Below are 16,698 nucleotides of genomic sequence, written 5' to 3'. Positions count from 1 at the left end.
CCACCTTGGCTACTGCGCCAGGCTGTTAGCAACCTTGGGGTACATTTTGATCCCAATAACCTCTCCATCACTTCAGCAATCCACCTTCACCCCTACGTCAGCCCATCTCCCACAATCACCTCCAGACTCAATTATTCCAATGTTCTGGCCAGTATCCCCCCCCACCAACAACCCCCCCCCCACACCTTCCGCTGTTTATCCAAACCCCTGCTGCTCATATCCTGTATCACATTAAATCCCGCTCACCTCATCATGCCTGGCTTTGCTGACCTACATTGGCCAACAGTCCCTCAGCATCTAAAATGCAAAATTCTCATCCTTGTTTTTAATTCCCTTTCCTGAATCAATACTCTCAATTTCTACATTGCTGCAGGCCTACAACCACCCTCCATCCACCCACCCTCTGCTCCCTTATCTATTCCTATAATTCTGACTCTTTGTACATCCCTTACCCCAATGGCTGCCATTCCATCAGCAGACGAGCCCCCGGTTCTGGAATGCACTCCCCAAAAAAATTAACTCCACAATCCTCTCCTCCTTTAAGACCCTCCTTAAAACACAGCTCTTTGACAAAGCTTTTGCTCACTCTGCCTGATATCTCTTTCTGTGGCTCAGCTTCCATTTTTTTGGATTACACCTCTGTGAACCACAAGGGCACAATTTTCTGTGCTATATAAATGCAAGTTGTTGCTGAAAAAAAAATTCTTGTCCTGTGCTGAACCAATAATACAGCAACCATTTTAAACACTTAAGCTTGAGAACAAAACAGACGTCATACCTTTGACGTAGCTTGCTTTAGTTTTGCCTGTTCTACCAAAAGTTTATATGAAGATCCTTTGCTGCTCTGGATCTTCTCTTTCTCTATTTGCTCAACTAATGCCTTTTGTTTTGCTTTTAATAAATTGAGTTGCTGCAAAAAAGGTTAAGTCAAAAGTCAGTTTGATATGTACACACACCCCAAAACACACACACTGAAACTACAGAGCAAGTCCATAAACACCCTGATCATAGCTTTTTATTCCCTCCCTTCCCCTCCGCTGAAGTTTATTTTATCCCAGTACACACACTAAAACCCGTCTGAGAGTATTTACAGGCAATCTGCTCAAAGATCCCTTGATGCAGCCATAAGTACGCCTGTAATAACTATCCTACTCACAGTCCCTCCCTGTGCAGGAGTATCTGATTACCAGTCCAGTGAAAAATCAGGAACTCACATGAGCAGTGACAGGTGGAAAACCATATCCCAACACTTGGCACAGAACACCAGAGGTACCCGATTGAAATCAAGTCTGGATTACACTGCATCTCACAGCCCAACTTGAAAAAAGAAAACTTGTTTAAATGAGCATCTTACTAAGCTACCCTAGCTGGCAGAAAAATACCCTCCTTTCTCCCAGATATAGTAATTGTAGAGTGGTCCCATATGCTGCAATTAGTGTCACAACAATTTGAATTTTGTGAACAAAAACTGATTGTTAGCTTTAACATTCACCAAAATACTGGAGTACTGAGCCATTGTAAAATCTAAACAAAGTTCAAAAATACTGTCAACTGATGAAACAATACCTGCTTATGGTGTATGAGTTGCTTTCGAATTTTTCTTGAATATAACCGGTCAAGACTGCTGCTGCCTTTGGTGGATTTGCCTGAACACTGTGACTGAAGGTTATTATTGATGAAACTCCATTGGTTTCCTAGAGTAGAGAGGAAACTCCAGTCTTTTATTACACACTTGAGACAAGCAGTGTTTACCTCAGAATTCAAAACATTCAAGGTTGGACCAAATAGATTAATAATATTATTCAATACATTCTGTTGGCAGAGTGCATTTACACACTACTATTGCAGGAATTTTCCTCCACACATGATCAGGTGGCAGGTTGTTCAACCTTGCCCGTCTAAGAGCGAAGACCAAAGTTCGGAAAGTCCTCATCAGGGAACTCCTCTTTGCTGACGATGCTGCTTTAACATCTCACACTGAAGAGTGTCAGCAGAGACTCATCGACAGGAGTGCGGCTGCCTGCACCGAATTTAGCCTAACCATCAGCCTCAAGAAAACGATCATCATGGGACAGGATGTCAGAAATGCTCCATCCATAAATATCGGCGACCACACTATGGAAGTGGTTCAAGAGTTCACCTACCTAGGCTCAACTATCACCAGTAACCTGTCTCTCGATGCAGAATTCAACAAGCGCATGGGGAAAGTTTCCTCTGCTATGTCCAGACTGGCCAACAGTGTGGAAAAATGGCGCACTGACACAGAACACAAAAGTCCAAGTGTATCAAGCCTGTGTCCTCAGTACCTTGCTCTATGGCAGCAAGGGCTGGACAACGTACAAGAGCGACGTCTCAATTCATTCCATCTTCGCTGCCTCCGCAGAATCCTTGGCATCAGGTGGCAGGACCATATCTCCAACACAGAAGTCCTCGAGGCGGCCAACATCCCCACCATAAACACCCTACTAAGCCAGCGACGCCTGAGATGGTTTGGCCATGTGAGCCGCATGGAAGATGGCAGGATCCCCAAGGACACATTGTACAGCGAGCTCGTCACTGGTATCAGACCCATCGGCCGTCCTTGTCGCCGCTTTAAAGACGTCTGCAAACGGGACATGAAGTCCTGAGACATTGATCACAAGTCGTGGGAGTCAGTTGCCAGCCATCGCCAGAGCTGGCGAGCAACCATAAAGGCGGGGCTAAAGCGTGGCGAGTCGAAGAGACTTAGCAGTTAGCAGGAAAAAAAGACAGAAGTGCAAGGAGAGAGCCAACTGTGTAACAGCCCTGACAACCAATTTCATCTGCAGCACCTGTGGAAGAGTCTGTCACTCTAGAATTGGCCTTTATAGCCACTCCAGGCGCTGCTTCACAAACCACTGACCACCTCCAGGCGCTTACCCATTGTCTCTCAAGACAAGGAGGCCAAAGAATTGCACTGCACCACAGAAGGGCACAAAACGGCTTTGTCCTATTAATTAACACTAGCCTTTTACTGGAGCTGTGCAGGGGCAAACCAATCTGTATTGCGTAATTAACTGGTGAAACACAACACTGGCAAATGCAATGCAGGACATTTGCTTTCAATTTGAAGGGTAGAGGAAAATTCAAGGAGATAGGAGAAATTTATAAATTGACTTTACACTGGAATAATGTTGTAGGTACCAACCAATTCATAAATATGCAAATTAAATTGGAAAGTAAACATATTGCAACTTTGCAATTAAGGATACCTGTCAGCATCCGTTCTCTGTCTTTACCATTTAATGGTTTTTTGGCTGCAGCCACTTCATCTTCAACACTAGCAACATAGTCCAGCAGCCGAGACACAAGCATTACAACCCAACTGACCATTGGGATGTCTAGTACACCTGGTGGATCAAAAATAAAAGGAAAATAAGTACAGTAATAATGCTGTAAGATGCCAAATTGCCTTGTCCCTGAAAAATCCTAAAATCGGGATATTTACCAAATGTTCTGGCTCGAAGCGCACACTGTTACCTTTTCGTATAAGGTCAGACTAGCATTAGATTTTTAATGACAACAAATGGTTTTATACAATATTCTATGTGTAATTGCAAACCAGAGCAGGGATTTCTATTTGTCACTCAATCAAAATCCTGGAATTTCCTCTTAGCACCATCAACACAATCAATGCAGCATTTGAAGGAGACGGCTTACTAGCACTATTTCCCAGGGAAATTAGGAACTGGCAGTAAATGTGGCTTTGCCAGCATTACCTATATCGCAAACATTTTTTAAAAAAACATTTAGCCCAGATTTTATGTAAATAAACAGTAAAAAAATTTGAAAAAGAAACTTCATTCCAGAATGTAAATACAAATGGCACATGTACACTGTTTAAAAATGAATTATTGTTTCACTGCTCATATTCAGATATAAATACATGCTTACCCTCTGTACGTCTGTATGTTGTCATCTGTGGTTGCAGAGATGACAACAAGTTATCCAAAAGGTTGAGTAGGCCTTCTAAGACCCCACTGTTACTAAGCGATCGCTGGCCAAAGCAGGAAAGTAACATGAAAACTCTGAAATAAAGAGGGAGTAACAAAAGGTATGAATTATGAGCTCTTGGAAATAAATATACAAGTTACCTAGATAATTTCCTGGTTTGGCCAGTAGTTAAAATTAAAGTAGGATCTTAAGATTGTTGTTTCAAATTAACACCAGTTCGTTTGAACAGCTAGGGTTGTAATACATCGCCAAATTACACTGCTTCCCAAATTTCAAATATTAGGGCTGAAGAATAAAAAAAAACTTGTCCTTTACCATTAAAGAATGCTTTAAAAAAATGTTCAATTTATGTTAGATTTTATATCATTAACTGATTATTTCATTCAAGTTTATGTCCATGTGATGCACAACACTTATGATGTTTGTTCATTTTACCTACCTGTCTTGTGGGAAGATGAGATGTTGTTCAGAGTTATAAAGCTCTTGTAAAACATTGGACAGGAACTGCCCCCACCACCTCTCACCACCACAAAGCTGCACAAGCAGCAGTCCAGCATGCAACCGTATTTTTGGGGTACCACTGATGCACAGATGTTTGAACAGTTCCTCACAGGCCTGCGCGTGGAACGTGCTTTGAAGAACTGCTGGCACAGCATGACCTAGAAGTATTTTTAAAGTAGATAAATGTACAATTAGTGGAAAGATAATGAACATTAGCACTGCCAGTTGGATACAGCGCACCAAAGTCTTGTTTCTGTCAAAAGGTGGCACTATATGCACCAACATAATCCATATTTCTATTTTAACATAGACTTAGTGCAGGGAGTAGCAGATTATTTGAAATAACTCAGAGCACCAACAACCACTGGTTTGTATTTTCACATTCCTGCAGTGCTTTTTCAGGCAGACATACCACTAAGAATGTAATTTGATGCCACGGGGGATGCCCAAAATTTTGAATTTCTGCAGAAAATCTCCAACAGAAGATAAAATGGGGGAAGATAACTTATAAGAAATCAAAATCATGCATAGAAATACAGAATGGTTACAGTAGAAGAGACTGCCATTCGGCCCATCTTTTGTGTCGGCTCTCTGCAAGAGCAACCCAGCTGGTCCGATGACTCCACGTTTTCCCTGTAGCGCTGCAAATTTTAATCGAATTCCCTTTAGTAAACCAAAATTGAATCTGCCTCCACCAGTCTCAAGCAATGCATTCCAGACCCTAAACAGTCCCTCAATTATTTCTTTTTCCAAGGCTCAGTGGAAGTAATATCCAAAATATTTTTAGAGGTGATGTGCATTCTCAAGCTACTGATTTATACCTCTGCCAAGTTCTCCAAATGCTCACTCATTTCACTTTTTTGTCACAATACCAAATTATAGTAAAATATCAGTTTTTAAGATAATGAAGTGTTATACTCTAAGAAATTGGAAGAGGTAAAATATTACTTCTATATTCACGCACTACCTGCAGGAAACCTGTTCAGAATTGAATATCTTGGGAAAGCAGTTATAAGTTTATCAAGATTCAATGAGTTATGCCCATCTGCTTTCACTCTGCTAATCAGTTACAGAATACTGCACTCACATTTGGGATTGTTCACCACACATTAAGCTGGAGGATACCCAACTGAATACGACTATGTACTTTGTGTCAGGCATACAGCACCCTGCACCCCCCAGTTACCAGTTATCTGCAACTTGGCTCCTGCACAAATTCACAGCACAGATGCAGTAGCAAAATTGGTGACTAAACTTTATGCGAAACTAATGTCATTTCTCCAATTTATCTAACCACCAGCAGTACAGTTCTCAGAGATATCTTTCCCGAATCAACTCACTAGTGTGCATAATGGACAGCAAATGCTCCTATAAATCACTATCATCTCCAACCCTTCTCAACTGTTTTCGAACTGGATAGGGACACAGAAGGCCACAAATCTTCACCAATGGGGCCTTTCATAACGACGACGCATATTCTAACATACAAATAGAAACCAGGTTCCATGCCGTTAAATCATACCCACTAATGAAACTGTCTGGTGACATACATGTTTTGCATGCTGGTGCAAACAATGCTCTAAAATGGTTGCAATTATATGCTGGGTCTGCATACCCGAAGTTAATGTCATGAACCTCAGAGTTAATCCAAATACTAATATAGACTGCTCCACCTTTCTGAATCACTGACAATTTCCAAAAGGCTAATCTTACAAGAGTTACACACATCTGCATCAACCAGTAAACCACCGCCTTCTGTGCTGACATTTCATCGAAGATCATACATCTTTCTTTAGCAGCTTCTAACAATCTCAGAACAAAATTGAAATAAGACGTATAGGAGAAAGGGAGAATAGCATAAAGGATTTTCTCGACAGAAGCAGTTTTAACTGATGACGGTAAGTGAAATAAACAGCTGCTTTGTTGTAACATCTGAATAGGCAAACAGCTTACACTTGATTCATCTGAATTACAATGTGATCGAAGTCCTCTAGGACTGATGTGCATTATGTCTTCCCACCACTCCAAACCCCTAACATCACCTCTGCCTACCCAGCCTCTGAGTAGAACTGCACAGTATTAAACCCACTTATATACGACTGGGAGAACCATGGCTGCGCTCTCCAAGATGGTCATTTAGTTTAACGTGATGTACGAATATTGTATATGAACATTTTCAAAAAGACAAGGAAGAGACACCAACCACTGGACGAATGTAAAAGGCTCAGCAGTGTGTCCAGAAGGTAGCGGATGATTGTGCGCAGTTGCTCCGTAGAAGAATTCTGTATCAATTCTGTTGAATCATATGTTTCTGGTAGGGTCTTCCTGCAGGATCCAAGAGCCACTCTAAGGCGCTGTACAGCATGATGGGCCAGATTTAACTGAAGTTGTAACTGAATGCAGTCCTGATATGCTGAAAAGACTTTACTATCCTCCTCAACAGCTTTGTCAGGCTTCCGTAGGAAGTACTGAGCATTGTTCGCACTGTTCAGTGGAGGAAGGTCAATATTTTGCAACAAAGTTTCCAGCCTATGGCAAGCGAGGTTATACCTGTCAAAGCAAATTACAATTGATAAACAGACTATACTTATTACCAAATAAAACCCATAAACACACGAGTGCTAAAGTTCTGTATTGGTTCTACCAAATATATTTTTTACTTTACTTTTTGGTCTCCTTTTCACTTCCCCTCTATTATATTTCCTTCTAGACCACGAAACGAAGTTTCTATCAATGCTATTCTCAGACTAATTAAATCAAAACAATTGCAGTAAGTGTACTGCAATAAACCATTTTAATGGACTTTTAAAAAAAAAAATGCTAACTTTCTCCTACTCCTTACCCTCTGGGGTAGGGTTCCACAAATGCTGGCAACCCTCCAGTACCTTGCCTAAGAGGCTATCCTTCAGATCTATCACTAAACATGGTACGCTAGCATGAACAACCGAGAGCTCAATCCAATCCTCAGTCAACAGTCCATTCATTTTCCAGCAGTAGTCCCTGGATAGCGATCAAGGGAGGCTATCTGCTTTTCACATTCCAATTACTGAAGCAGTTGTACCATCCTAGCTGCCATCAGCAGACACAATGGAATTAATGTTCTGTATGGCTTAATACAGGATGTTTAAAAAATCCATCTGCAACTTTAAACTAACTTTGGATGTACGTGAGAAATGGTTCCATCCAATTACTGATAGGAATTCCTATGCGTTGCATTTTTCCTTTAAATGAACAGTGAATTTTCTTCTCACAGCTGTTATGGACTTCAATTCTGTTAGGCATAAACACACACTTCACCTTTTCTTCTACTCTCACCATTTTCAATCAGGAAAACATTAACACCGTTAATATTAAAGAAACTTGATGAATTATGCTTTCAATTGCTGTTTACAATTAGCTTCTATCATGTGTACATCCCAAGTTAAAGCTTAAAGTTGCACAAGGATTTTATAAACACCCCATACTTACCATACCAAGTGCCACACAGCTCACATTAATACAAACAGTACCATCCTCATCAACCATTCAAGGACAGCAACAGCACTAAGACTTCAGAAAGACTATTTCAGTTGATTGAGAATACTGGAATTTTAGTAGCACTTATCCATTTTGTACTTTTTGCAGGGTGAATTTGCAAGTCAATGTGTTCTAAGATTCCATGATTTCTCTATTTTGATTTCATACAAGTCTGCAGACCATTTTACAAGATGTTAAGCAGCAGAAAATGTATTTTGAAAGCAAAAAGCGGTATTACTGAAGAAAAATGAAAATATGCATGTTTGCCAGTTGCAGCTAGGATTAACAGTCAGGATATTCATACCCCTAAGCTAGTGAATGGTGAAAACAAATCAGGTTTCCCGTTCCTGATCACTATAAAGTGACCGGTGCTGGACGAATCAACATTTGAAGATATTCGGCAACAACAGCAGACATGGTTGTGATACTCCCCTATCCCATGATCCAATAATCAAAAGTTATCCATATATTAAGAAGCTCAATGGAGTACCAAAGGGCCACCAACTCCAGCAGAAGTATGCCCCATCATAAATCATAATCTGCAAGAGAGGGACAAAGGAAATAAAAGACCATTCCATATAGGCATTTATTAAAAAGATTAAACAAACCTGCACTGTATATCTTCTTGAAGAGCTACCATCATTGTTAACTGTTGTTCCATTTCTGGCTGGCTCGCAGAATCACTTTCACCTTTTAGGGGGTCATGTATTAACTTGATCTCACTTTCCCATGGTAAGATGTAGGTGTGCCCATAATACAGTCCCAGTGGTATTTTAGCTCTTGCATTTGTGCTACCATAACGTCCAATTACTGTAATCTGCAAGGCAAATGGGAGGATTTAGTTTTTTAAAAAAGTGATGTGAAGCTTTTTGAGCTTTTAGATTTTACATTAAAACATACAAAACACCAAGCAATTTCCCTATTATTTATCTCAAATCAAAAATTTTCATCCTCTTTGGCCCAGTCACACACACTGTATCCTTAACATCGACTCCACCCCCCCTCCCCAGCTACTGCCTCAGGTTGAGCCAGACTGTTCTGAATCTCGGTGTCCTATCTGACACTGAGCCGAGCTGCCAACTCCATAACCTCTCCTTCACAAAGACTGTCTATACCCACCTCCATAACACGGCCTCTCTCCATCTCCGATTCAGCCCATATGCTGCTGAAACCATCATCCACGTCTTTGTGAACTCGAGACTCGGATAATGCAATGCTCTCCTGACTGGCCTTCCATCCACCATCCTTCATAAACTTCTGCTCATCCAAAACACTGCTACCGTATCCTATCTCATACCAAGTCCTACTTAGCCATCACTTCTGTGCTCGTTGATCAATATTGGCTTCCGGTCCCGCAGCACCTCAAATTTAAAATTCACAGTCTCACCCTGCCCCATTTCTATAGTCTTCTCCAGCCCTACCCAACAACTCTGGCAACATTCATGCTGAAATTCCTTTACCTCTCCATATGCAGCTGTGCCTTCAGCTATCCAAGCTCTGAATTCCCCTCCAAACTTCTCCACCTACTTTCCCTTCTTTAAGATCCTCCCTAAAACCCACCTCTTTGACTAGGCTTTTAGTTACCCTAATATCCCCTTTTAGCTCAGTGTCAATTTTTGTCATAGTATACTTTTGTGGAACACTGAGGTGTTTTTCTGCCTTAAAAGGTGCCATACAAATACAAATTGTTGTTATTTTTGTTCCATGTAGTTTAACCGGCTGCATACCTTCATGAACCTACAAACAGGTGGAGGCAATAAATCATGAAGAATTAACGAATGTGTACTAATATCTGTGGCCACCACCAAACGTCTTCCATCCACTTCTTCTCCCAGAGTCCAAATGTCAATTGATAAAGATGCTAAGTCTGCACAGGTTGGGATCAATATATCGGTCAAGAGTATTGGCCGCCCAAAGTCCAGTGTCACAAACCTTCGTGCCCCTAAATTGGAAAAACAAAACCCAATTTAAATAGTCAAACACAGCAGGACCTTTTAGGACAAAATGCTTAAATGAACTTGATACCAAGGATATGCAGGACAATTTAAATATTATGAGAATTACATAAAAATTAATACTTTGTTCAATGTGTAACAAGGCTTTATAGCAGGCAAAAGCATCTTGGAAGTGCAATGAATAGCCAAGCTATTAAAACTAAACTGTTAACTAAAATTATTTCACTTCCTTTCTCCCAATCCTCTTCTCCCTTTCATCAAAATGCCCTAGAACCCAAAAGTTGACACGGCTTAAAACTAACAGGTTCAACTGGTAAAGGCAGCAAGAACTTTTGTTGCACAAAGCAGGAAAGATTTGTAACTGATCTCAACCAAGATAGCAAGTAGGGGCATAGCAGTAAATCTCCCTGCCGCTGGCTAGGGAGGGGAAAATTGGCCAAAGTTCATATTTCCAACAGCCAGTCTTGAATCCCTGCTGGAAAGGTATGGATATGGACATCAGGTAAGGATGCCTTTAAGCTCGTCTGTGATGCGTTTCATGATCTAATAGCCTGCCTACATTATCGGTTTGGGTTCACACATTAAAAATGGCCATGTGTATAATGTAACAAGATAACCAACACTTGGAAAAATGCTTTCAGGGGAGGAAACAGGAAAGCTTGTAAGAAAAATAAATGCTTTATACAGTTCTGAAATATTGCAGTGTAACAACTGTAACAAAAAGTTTCTCTACCTGAGTGCATGCGTTCAATGATGATAGACTGATGCGGTGGAGGCTGAAGTAGGTGAGAAGCATGAGAAATTGCCAGTGCTAGACCAGTCCCCAGAGGACTCTGCAAAAAAAAGAAAAATTGTAGAGTTAACATCCAAAAACCAGTAATTGAATAAAAAGCTACATGAAGAAGCCAGCACAAACACTTGTACTTTATTTGTGAAGTCAACATGCAATCTCAAACATATTTCAGGCAGTGCTCTTCAAACAGGCCAGCTGAAACAAAAATGAATCATGCCTGCCCATTAAGTAGGTTTGTTCTGTCTATTATGCATATAAAATGTGGAAATAAAGCATTCTGCATGACAAGTAACATTCAGCAAATTACAATTCACAAATTATTAACCTTCTGTTTAAAGATTGCATGGTGACACTGAAACATCGATGGCAAATAGCACTGCTTGAGACACAATGCAAAGGACAGCAATAGAAAGTGCGGCACCCAAAACTGTGCACAGTACACTAATTGTGGCTTAAGTGTGCCTTGTATAAATTGATTATCTCTTTACTCATGTACTGTAAACCCCTACTTATAAAACCCAAAATATTATGGGCCTTTTCAACTGACACACACACACTAAATTATGAATTAAAATTCTAAATGTCTCTGGTCATCCACAACATTCAATGTCTTTGCATTAAGTTCCTACTCAATTCTAACCTTTCTTCCAAAATCCACCACCTCACATCTGTCACAAGCTTTCCATATGGTTTGCCCTACAACCAAATATTAATTTAAATAATCGACAAGAAAGCACTGCTAACTGGGATCCACAACTAGCTGTTGTTCTCCAGTTCAAGCAATACCTGCTAACACGAATCATTTGTTTCTTGTCCAACAAATTTCTACCTATGCTGCAACATTTCCTCACAATGTTTGTAACAAGCCTCCTACAAGACATCTTATGGAATGCCTTCTGAAAATCCATATGAATCTTCTCAGTGAGTTAATTTAACTGATTACAAAAGGCAGTTTATAAAAAGGGTTAATTGGAACTCTATGCAATTGATGTTTAACAGATTTCAAAAGCCTACTTATATTTAAATACGCACATCAATTTTTTTTAGAAAAACAAATTAGTGTGATATCCCCAAACATACCGTTTTGGACTTGTTGGAATTTTTTGAATGAATGGCCACAGTGACTGGATGAGGATCAATAACTGAGCCAGGAAAGAGCTGTGCTAACTCTGCACTGATTGCTGCAGAGACTGCCTCATTGGGTGGCGTTAATGGCGGAGTCATGAACAGTGGCGTTGTTTTTGGAGTGGGAGGAATGACATCAGCAGGATGTATGAAAAAGCCAGGTGCTGTGGAGGCACTAGGAGGCACCGAGTTGTGAATAGGTCCGACTCCAGGTGCTGCCGCTGCTACTGCCGCTGCTGTAGTCTGATGCAACTTGGCTTCCAGCTTGGCTTTCTGTTATATTTAAAAGAAGAGTAGTCCATTAAACTACCTTATTGCAGCTCATGAGGTTGCCAATTATAAGTTAGAACAAACATAGAAAAATGAGATTTTCTGTTTAGGATTTGAGCTTGTGTGAAGCAACTATCCCTGCTAATATCTATTCTAAAACCAGGTTTTCCCATGATCAACACAGTAATACAAAACTAAATACTCGCATTTTGTTTGCGCATCAAAATGCAACTAGTTTTATTGCTAATTATATTCAAGCATAAAGGTACCACGTTAAAATATAAGGAGGATCAGGTAAAAATCAACCAAATTTTAATCATGGTTTCTGCAATCAACAAATAGAATTGAAACCTCCCTGCTCACCTGCTGCTGAAGTTTTAATAACTGCTGCTGTTTCTCCTGCAGAACTTGTAGCTGTTGCTCTGCTGAGGCCATGGCATGGGAGAGAGACTGAAGGGCTACTTGAGCTGCTGAACTCAGTGCTGTTGAGGCTTCTCCTACTGTACCGGTTGTAAGCCCACCCACTGCTGTTGTAAGTCCAAAGCCAGTCACTAGACAGGAGGAAAGTAGCAACATTCACAGTTAAAATCCAACAATTCAGACTTTGGTCTGAAAGATATATTATACATTTTTTTTTAAATAAAAGTGCTTGATATGCCTATTGTTTCATAATCCAGCTCAAATGATCTTACAGCAACAACTAATGGATACTGTGGTCCACTGTGCACAGCCTCAGACACTGAACACAAAGCAATCCAATTCTGTCAGCTTCATGGCCACTTACCCGCATTGAAACCATTCACATCTGCATACGTTTTGGGACATTTAGTGGCACATGGGAAAGTAACAGAGAGTTGCCAACTTCATCTTCCTTTTGGTCATCCCCATTAAGCAGTGTGGTGAGGTTAACCAATGAGAACAGGTCAAACAGAACAGGCATCTGGGTTCTCTGGAAATAACCATTATCTCTCCATCATTTAGTACTTTTCAACTTACTTGCATCATCTCTCTCCACTCTCGTGCCATCACTTGTTGAAATACAGCTGAAGTGCAGAGGTTCCACTTCCAGAAGTCCAGTCAGAGCTGTGAAACTGCCCTCTGCTGCTGCACAATTGCTCATTTTCCCATTCCCTGCAGAAGTATACATATTTATAGTTATATTAAGCCCCTTACATTCAGTGCAAAGCTAGCAAGGACAGGTTGGGAAAAGCAGCAGCAAAAAAATGGGTGAGGGGTGGAGAAAAAGGGGCAACATGAGAAAGAAAAGCTCAAAATTGGAATGAAATATTTAAGTTGACTAGAAAAGTTTACGTTATTAAATGACAGCTGTATCTTTGACGTAGAAAGCTATTTACCACAGTCTTTAACCAAATACTTGCAGATACTGTGGTCAAAACTACTGGAGTCTTTACTTCCATAAAGTAAGGTTCAAATCTAAAGAAAGAGCGTATTGAAAGGGACACTTCAATCAATACTAAGTGCAGTGCTCAACAGTAAGCAAACTTTAAAAGTATTAAACAGAGCCTACATAAAGGGACAGACCGTTTAATTTGAAGTTTAAAATGGCATGATTTACATTTTGTCCACAAAATTATCCTGTTAAGTGCTGCTAGGTGCATAGTAACGTGGACACACAATGCTGAATAGAACTTTTGCAAAGTGATTGGTATCGTGCAAAAAGAGCAACAAAGGACATCATGAATTGTGGATACTCGTGCCTCTCTATATAACAGAACTGTAGTTTTCTAATATACCAGGGCTGCAGAAGCTATAAAATTTGCCTTGCTTATACTGCATGGCAGGATTTCATAGCATCAGCTGCATCACACGTGCCATTACAACTTCATTTCTGATGCACAACTTGCCGTATGGCAGGGGGACAAAATATCCACATAGTCCAGTAATGCAAAAAACATGTTATTGATCTCTAAAAGATATCAGGCCTGTGTCACGGATAAATTTGCAGACATGCCACTGATGCCTCTGGAGCAGCAGCTGAAACAACTACTCAAAGTGGTATAAAAAAAAGCTACCTTCAATGCTGCAGTGCCACCTCACTTGCCTCACTGCTGAATCAGGAAAGTAGCATTGGTATCATATAAAGGTGGCATTACAACAAAGGACCCAAAATTAAGTTAATTAAGTCAGTAGCTGTGCCATAACAATGTACATTTTCAGTTTTTTTAAAAATCTACCAACATAGTAAAAACGTCATGCATCTATACAAATATCGTTCAGAACTGGTTTGTAAAACATCTGTACAAGAAGCTTATTTATGCAAACCAGTTCTGGCAGCAAATGTAATGGCACTGAACGCATCCAATGCTTCACGGGATAAAGACGGCACAATCTCATTCTTTCTGGTCCTCTGCATAAAGAGGTGGGAAGTCATCATGGTGTGGGGCAGCCTCGAGGGCTACCTGGTCTTGTCCTTCCCATCAATTTCATACGTTTGTAATCTAATAAAGCAGAGTTAATTTGCATTCTGTCTCCAGTCCTGGAGCCAAATAGGCTGAGAGAAGAGTGTGGTGAACTGGAGCTTTTTATACACCAATTCTTCTCTCCATACGCATTTTATATCATCAGCTAACAAGAGATTATTATCCTGAACTCCTTTCTTGAACAAATCATCAAATTAAACAGAACTTCAGCATTATTCACATTAAAACTCCGACATTTTGGGGAATTGGCTAATCAGCACAGTGCAGATAAAACATTTTCACTTGAATCAAAGTAACAATTATTGGCTTCAGTAGCCTACATCATCAGCACTCTCACCTGATAATACATCAGAAAGATCTATTTCATCAGATTGCACACCTGTGCAACTATTATAGGCATTTTTGCAGGATGAACCACCCATTTCTAAATCGAACAGAACTGGATCAAAGGGTGAGCTGTACAGACCATACCTGAAAATTCAAAACAGTTTGAGTACTAAATATAACCAACTAGAAGGAAAAATTAAACAAAACAACTCACTAAAATCAGTGACTAAAAGAATTTATAGTACTTTCATATCCAAAGGCGCAGTGGTTAGCACCGCAGCCTCACAGCTCCAGCGACCCGGGTTCAATTCCGGGTACTGCCTGTGTGGAGTTTGCAAGTTCTCCCTGTGTCTGCGTGGGTTTCCTCCGGGTGCTCCGGTTTCCTCCCACACGCCAAAAGACTTGCAGGTTGATAGGTAAATTGGCCATTAGAAATTGCCCCTAGTATAGGTAGGTGGTAGGGAAATATAGGGATAGGTGGGGATGTGGTAGGAATATGGGATTAGTGTCGGATTCGTATAAATGGGTGGTTAATGGTCGGCACAGACACGGTGGGCCGAAGGGCCTGTTTCAGTGCTGTATCTCTAAACTAAACATAAACTAAACTAAACATTTAATTAAGCTAGCAACCAATTATCAGGAGTACACGAAAATCATGAATATTTTAAGTGAAAGTATATTTTTCTTCCACTAACATTGCATTTCCTTATGAATACTCAGCACTAATCCAGTTCATTGGTTTTGTAAATATGAAAACATATCCTGTTAAAACCCTTCTCTTTGTGATCATTGCTCAGTATTAAGTGAGCTGATCCTAGGCAGAGCAGTGGTAAAGCACTAGAATTTGCCTCAGTGTCACCAGGCGAAAAGGGGGAAGGGAATTTTGAACTGTCCAAGGCTGCTGCTCCTCAGTGTGGATATAAAGGCAGTTACCTAAGTATAGGATCTCTCCCATAAGACATGGTGATCAAAGATTTGAGGACCCATACTGTCTGGAACCATATGTTAAGAATGGAGTAGCTACCAGAGGACTACTGAACATCCATGGATCTACCTCCCAGAAGGAAACGCTAAGTGGAATAGGTTGGAAGTGGAGAAAACCGGCTGAACAAGTCTCCCACCATAGTGTTTATCCATGTGATTAATACAGGAAAATATTTGTTATTGAGAATGTTGAACCAATGTGGTGCCCCAGCTTGCTGCACCAGAATAGTGAGGGTTACAGATTCATGCCACATTTCTCCACATGACAAACAAAGGCCAGGCATTACAGAGAAAGACACATGCAGGGCGAGTGCATGACTTGCCAACACACACAGCAAGGGGAAAGTATGAGACAGTTAAATGGCTCATACTGCCCAAGAATGATTTATCTACTATATCTTAAATCTCCAATAACCCTAAATCAATAATGAGAATGTATGCATATAATCAAGGACCAGTAAGCTATAGGAAAATTGAGTCATTTTGTTGTGCCAACATGCGTGATATCCAATTCATTTCCCTGTAACTACCATTATTTCAGCCTACTGGAATACAGCTTGCAATGCTTCTCAGCTTGGAAGGATAAGATCTGCAGAAAAATGCCTAGCATTACGATTCGAGTGAACAAAGTTAAATGACACACACCATTAAATTTTGAGTAAATTTTAGTCATAAAATTGTATCCTATATTCCTCATTATTGGGTTCCCCTCCCAATTTGTGCAAGTAAACAGTTGCACCATAAATCAGAAATATCTATAAAACTGATTTTTTTGGCATCTGTAGCCACAATCATCTTACCCCAAGCTAAACTA

The 16,698-nt window shown here is 40.4% G+C and overlaps 1 protein-coding gene across 7 annotated transcripts in view; it reads right to left on the bottom strand.

The window, feature by feature from the left end:
* Positions 1 to 16,698, bottom strand: part of birc6 (baculoviral IAP repeat containing 6) — a 239,843-nt gene that overhangs the window by 155,152 nt on the left and 67,993 nt on the right. For 5 of the 7 annotated variants that reach the window (XM_068045333.1, XM_068045336.1, XM_068045335.1 and 2 more), the window contains 13 exons: positions 14,911 to 15,044; positions 13,129 to 13,263; positions 12,496 to 12,683; positions 11,818 to 12,135; positions 10,678 to 10,777; positions 9,717 to 9,931; positions 8,598 to 8,806; positions 6,677 to 7,023; positions 4,412 to 4,631; positions 3,913 to 4,046; positions 3,231 to 3,368; positions 1,567 to 1,694; positions 779 to 910 (listed from right to left, as the gene is read on the bottom strand). In XM_068045333.1, the coding sequence (XP_067901434.1) occupies positions 779 to 910; positions 1,567 to 1,694; positions 3,231 to 3,368; positions 3,913 to 4,046; positions 4,412 to 4,631; positions 6,677 to 7,023; positions 8,598 to 8,806; positions 9,717 to 9,931; positions 10,678 to 10,777; positions 11,818 to 12,135; positions 12,496 to 12,683; positions 13,129 to 13,263; positions 14,911 to 15,044 (2,398 nt within the window). The remainder of the gene's footprint in view (positions 1 to 778; positions 911 to 1,566; positions 1,695 to 3,230; positions 3,369 to 3,912; positions 4,047 to 4,411; positions 4,632 to 6,676; positions 7,024 to 8,597; positions 8,807 to 9,716; positions 9,932 to 10,677; positions 10,778 to 11,817; positions 12,136 to 12,495; positions 12,684 to 13,128; positions 13,264 to 14,910; positions 15,045 to 16,698) is intronic. The other 2 variants (XM_068045337.1, XM_068045341.1) reach the window with 2 other exon arrangements.

Source organism: Heterodontus francisci, chromosome 13 (genome assembly GCF_036365525.1).
Source record: "Heterodontus francisci isolate sHetFra1 chromosome 13, sHetFra1.hap1, whole genome shotgun sequence".
NCBI lineage: Eukaryota > Metazoa > Chordata > Chondrichthyes > Heterodontiformes > Heterodontidae > Heterodontus > Heterodontus francisci.
This window is presented reverse-complemented; position numbering and strand designations above follow the sequence as displayed.